Source organism: Sander lucioperca, chromosome 10 (assembly GCF_008315115.2).
Source record: "Sander lucioperca isolate FBNREF2018 chromosome 10, SLUC_FBN_1.2, whole genome shotgun sequence".
In the NCBI taxonomy this organism is placed as follows: domain Eukaryota; kingdom Metazoa; phylum Chordata; class Actinopteri; order Perciformes; family Percidae; genus Sander; species Sander lucioperca.
In genome coordinates, this window is record NC_050182.1 from 27,984,886 (window position 1) to 27,990,925 (window position 6,040).

Below are 6,040 nucleotides of genomic sequence, written 5' to 3' on the forward strand. Positions count from 1 at the left end.
GCAGTGCAGGAAGTACTCTCCTCAGAGGAAGAAACTGTTCAGAGAACTGGGTGCAACTGGAGAAACTGTTTTTACTTTATGCACTTTATTGAATTTGGACAGTTGGAACAAATTGAAGAAACTGATGGAGTACTTGCGACGTATTGGAGTATATAAAATATATAGATAATTACTTTTAATCAAGTTGTGAATAGCGATTAGAGAACGACTTTTAATTAAGTTGTGAATAGCGATTAGAGAACAGCGGAGGGCAGCAATACGCCATGGATGCGTCTAGTCTGCCGGAAATAAAAAGAAGAAGAAGAAGAAGAACGAAGAAGCCGCACGAACCAATTAAAAGACAAGGACGAGAGTTACTTCCTGTTTTTAGCTCATTTTTTAGCATAGGCTCGTGGATGGCATTGACTGATATTGTTATGTTGTACAAGTTAAAATGAATATGAATATGAATATGCTAAGTCGCTGTAAGAAACTGGTATCATCGGTATTTAAAAGTAGCGGTTTACTGGAGCAAACGGGTGTTTTTAAAAGCGTCTGTTCGATCCCCAAAGCTCGTGACAGTCTGTATTTGCCTCGACGTTTTACATCAAGTTTATCCTCATGTCCGCACTGGCATCATGTATCCGCCCGTCACTTAGACACAACACGATTTTATTCAGAGATGTGTAGTGAAAGCAGTGATTCCAAGAGCAGCACTGGCGTGTTTCAAGAGGTATCGCATGAGATGGACTGTGACAGCAGTGCCCTGAGTCAAAGTAAGTAGCTGTTAGCTGGAAAGATTAGTCGACTAATCATTGAACCGGTCGATATAACATTTATATATTAAATAGCTTTTTTTTTTAAAATGTTTTTATTATAATTGAGTAATCTTGTAATTTTAAACGAAAAATGCCAAAGATGTAATGGTTACAGCTTGTCTTAAGTTACATTATATTAAATTGAATTAGAGTTGAAAAGTGAATCACTGGCAAGTCATTTCTTAATCAATGTATCATTGCTGGGCAATATATCGATATATCGATATCGTGATGTGAGACTAGATATCGTCTTAGATTTTGGATATCGTATTATGGCATAAGTATTGTCTTTTCCTGGTTTTAAAGGCTGCATTACAGTAAAGTTATGTCATTTTCTGAACTTACCAGACTATAGTAACTGTTCTATTATTTGCCTTTACCCACTTAGTCATTTTATCCACATTACTGATGATTATTTATCAAAATGTCATTGTGTAAATATTTTGTGAAAGCACCAATAGTCAACACTACAATATCGTTGCGGTATCGATATTGAGGTCAAAAATATTGTGATATTTGATTTTCTTTCTTTCTTTCATATCGCCCAGCCCTAATTTTATCTTAAATTTGATTATTTTGCTTCTTTCTTTTTTTACCATACGTGTGTACGTGTAAACTGAATATCTTTGTTGTTGCACTATTGGTTGGACACGGTTTTGTTACACATCCATGTTTGGATAATAAAACATATTTGAATATGGTAGGTCACCTTGGGGTTTGGGAAACTGTGATGGACATTTTTCATTGTTTTCTGACATTTAATAGATCAAATGATGAATTGATTAATAGAATAATATATTTTTTAATTAATTATAATGAACATAACACAACCTTAATTGAATATTTGTGTTTGTTGAACAAAATACAAATTTAAAGACATCACATTGGGCTCTTATAGGGCTGTAACTATTATTAATTTGATTAATCTGCTGATTATTTCCCCAGATAATCGATTGATCCATTTTGCCTATAAAATGTCCAAAAGTAGTGCAAAATGTCCATTGCAATTTCTCAGAGCCCGAGGTGACATCTTCAAATAGCTTGCTTTGAGTATTGGACTGTCCAATCAACAGTCCAAAACTCAAACATATTTAGTTTATTATAATACTCTTTTATTTGAGAAGCTGAAACCAGCAAATGTGTGGCTTTTTATGGTTGAAAAATGACTTAAAACGATTGATTATCAAAATAGTTGCTGAGTATTTGAGGTTTTTTTTTTGTCACGTGGACTAAACGATAAAGTGATTAATCAGGAAAATAATCAGCAAATTAATGGATATTGAGAAGATTGTTAGTTTCAGCCTTAGTAACTGTAATGGATGAGGCCCCTGAGTCACCCTGCATTGCTTTAATTATTGTATGTGATGGCATGTCTCTGTTTCAGCACAAATATACCATGCATTGAGTGAAAAAAGATACACTGTAGCGTTCACATACTTTTGATTATTGTCAGACAAAATGTTTTTACTGTTGTTTTCTTCAGGATCCTCTGAGACGTTCACTCTCGATGTGCTGGTGTCTTTACTGCGTCTGGAAAATGCAGTGGACATCTGTGTGATTAAAGTACCAGAGCAGATTAAATACACAGAGAACTTCATTGTTGTCAGTGGTGTATCGCCAAGACACCTCCGCGCAATGGCACTTTATGCCATCAAAGTGGTAACTAACATTTGTTTTGTCATTCTCAAATGTTGATATGTGCAACTTGTGTTTGTTTTTGAAACTTACACAATGAATGATTTTCCTCCAGTATAAGTTTCTAAAGAAAGATGGCGCTCGGAATGTCAAGATCCAAGGAAAGGATGCAGAGGACTGGATGTGTATTGACTTCGGTATGCAAAGCATAGAGATCCTATCTTCTAATGTACAATTTAGACAGTCTTTTATATAAATTGGTGTTTGTCGATAGTTACCAGTGGTGTTCATGTTTCTGCTCCTCTCTCTGTCTCAGGGAATATGGTTGTTCACTTCATGCTTCCAGAGACCCGAGAAGTGTACGAGCTGGAGAAACTCTGGACTCTCCGCATGTATGATGAGCAGCTGATGAGCATGCCCACGGAGACGCTACCAGAAGACTTCATATATGATGTTGAAGTAACAAAATGACACATCTAAGTTGTGAACAGACTTTACTGCTTTGTCACTTTGGATGCATCATTTCTTAACCCTGAGTAAAATTAAAAGCAGTTTTTTTGTCACTTAAATTATCCCAAAAAACATTTTGTGTTTGGAATTAAGAAATGAAAATGGATTGTACAGCAATACTGTAGGAATCACTGCCCCGTCATGTTGATTAATTGCGTACACCTTTCCTTTTCATATATTATTTGACCAATAGAGGGCATCAGGTGGTATTTGTAAAATCACCGTGTTTGTTTGAATGTTTTTTTGAGTCCTGGAGAAAATTTGTATGTTGTAACATATTGTGATGGTTAAACATAAATTATTTTAATACCATTCTAGATGTCTTCAAATTATTTTCTAAACAATTCCTTGTATTGTGACAGGGTTTTTCTTCAGCCATATTTACTGCAAAGTAGTGAATTTTACACAATTATTAAAACTGAAAGTACTCATGGCAAAGAATGGTCCCTTTGCCAAAAGAAAGTACCAAAACAGTTTCCCATTCACTCAGCAGTTTGTCTGCCAGGAGCAAGCCATTCCAGTTGATGCTTTCAACCAAATCAAACAGGATGATTGCTCCCTCCAGGAAAAGAGAAGTTGTTGGCCAAAGTAGTAGTTGTGACATGCACTCACTCAGCGCTTACGTGTGCAAAGAGATTTTTCAGGAAATTAGTAATATACAGATAGGTTGGTCAGCACTTGTGCAACATAAAGAGCTTCTACAATCTGCAACTGTGCAGTCTTTGGCAAATAACCAGCATTTAGGGTTTAACATGCTGTGCTATTCTAAAAAAAAAAATACTGTTTTTGATTAAACTATAAAACTGATGGGTGATCCATCGCTATGATTTCTATAAACATTTTTGATTTTCTGTCATGTTACATTGAAATACACATACATTATCATTTGAAGATTTGCAGTTTTTTTGTTCAGCAGACCAGCATTTTTGTGGAGAATCAGATCCAAACAAGTCTCAGAAGTGCAGATCACACACTCACACACACACACACACACACACACACACACACACACACACACACACACACACACACACACACACACACACACACACACACACACACAGAGTTGTAATCTCATTAGCTGGTCATCAAGCTCTAGCTATACCCTTTATAACTTCCTAGCAAGTGACCATTCCGTTTCATTGACTTGTTTTAAGTCATGCTGGATCAGAACATTAGCCAAATGTAAAAATGTAATGAAGCGGAAGATGCCTACACAGAGCCTGATGGAACTTGGTGTTTGAATGTTTACGTGCCTTGTGGTTGTGTTGTTTGAACTTGCATCGTCTGAAAGTAAAGAATGATTCACAATAATAGTGAAATCTTAAGTTTCCATCTTTACTCCCATCAAAAACCCACTAAAAAGCAAATATGTGGACTTGAAATTGGTGATCAATATAAAATATTTATAGTTTTAACTAAAGACAGACAAATAAAAAATGTCAACTATTTTAATTTGGTAATGGTAGCATGTGTGAGATTGTACAAAACCAATAAATGCAATCCTTTAATACAATTTAGTTTAGGACCTTTTATGTCACTAACTATTAAACCAACTGCTTTCTAGTGGGTTTGCAAAATGACTTGAGAGGGAAAATTTAAACCAGTGAAAAAAATAGTTGTGTTTGACTCAAACGTTGCTACTGTGCTAATGTTCTCATTAGCTGCACAGCCATTTTACCCGCTGTTGTGTAGCCACTAATGGCCATAGTGTTAATGTCCTATGATGGAGGAGATTGAGGGAGATTAGTTAGCTTTTGGAAACAGCAGCAGCAGAGTCTTGCATAGTAGATTTATTGCTGGATAAGAAGCATTAGGTGGCACAAAAGTGTATTGTCATTGCACTTGTTTACACCAGTATACCGCTTATCATCCTTTATTTGCAGATATATTTTCACCAGTGTATGTGCGTGGCAACCGCATATTGCACAGAGAAAAGAGATAATTAATCGAAAGCTGTTCATTACTCCCTGGTATGCAATTGGCTGTGCATAAATCATTTATCTCCACTTCCCCCAACCAAGACTTCCACGCTGCAATCCTCTGCTGAAATCCCATGTAGCACCTGTGCTGTTAGCATTCTAGTATTGTATTTGCTGTATAAAATCAATTAAAAGGAGTGAATATTTAAGTTATTTGATACAAGACTGCGTCCTACAAGTGGTTTGGCATTTGGCTGCATCTGGTGTTCTCTCAGTGGAGGGTGTTTATGAGGAGTGTTACGAGAGAGCACATCAACCGTATCAGCCATGGCACTTAAGGGCTCTCTGTGCTTTATCCACCTGGTCTTCATTTGTTGGCAAGGTATTCTGCAAGCTGATGTGACTGTTTAAATCAGGCATTTATTATTGGCCTTCTCTTTCTCCACTACATTTCCAATGTATTTTAGTTTTGACAGTGTTTTATAACTTTGCTCTCTGGAAATTTTGGAGCATTCATGTTGACAGTGATACTTTGATATGTCTATTTGAATCATTGTATTAAAATGTAAGCACTTTTTTGCTGAATCGTATGCTCTGTTATAAAAGTAGGCTGAAAGTAAGTAGTTTGTATTTCCTTTTCAAAGACTGTGCTGTCGCTCTGGAATAGAGTTCTCGACTATAACTATGACTGTCATAAGAAAACAATCTACTGTCAAATTTCACTAGAGTGCTCTTCAAAGAAAGTAGTTGCCATTAAAGTAATCTTACCATTTAGGGGCTGAAAGCTTTTGTGCCCTCTATCAACTGGAATTGAAAATCTATGGGTTTGAGCAATTTACTGTCCTTTCTTGTATGATTTGGTGTAATTTGGGGGATGCTTCCTGGTTTGGCCAAAATTGTTCAGTTATTGTCTTAATAAAACTGTGTCTCTGTCAGTAGGGTTTAAAGTAGAGTTATAGTGCCACGGTTCTGCATTCATGTAGATTACGTACATGAGATTTTAATATAAAATGAATGGATTCATATTTACATTTATTAATGAGTTTTTCCTGCTGGATTACAACTGCTAACACCTCAAAACATTTGACTTAATCACTTATATAAGTATTATACCAGGACTTTTATCATCATGTGATAACAAGGACTACCATCTGTCTTGTCTTTTCATTCTTACAG

The 6,040-nt window shown here is 36.0% G+C and overlaps 1 protein-coding gene across 1 annotated transcript; it reads left to right on the forward strand.

Moving 5' to 3' along the window:
• The first annotated feature begins 350 nt into the window (after window positions 1-350).
• Window positions 351-3,256, forward strand: malsu1 (mitochondrial assembly of ribosomal large subunit 1). Its single transcript, XM_031299033.2, has 4 exons — window positions 351-755; window positions 2,281-2,456; window positions 2,548-2,629; window positions 2,749-3,256. The coding sequence occupies exons 1-4, from the start codon at window positions 434-436 to the stop codon at window positions 2,901-2,903; spliced, it is 735 nt and encodes a 244-aa protein (XP_031154893.1). The 5' UTR covers window positions 351-433; the 3' UTR covers window positions 2,904-3,256.
• Window positions 3,257-6,040: the final 2,784 nt, after the last annotated feature.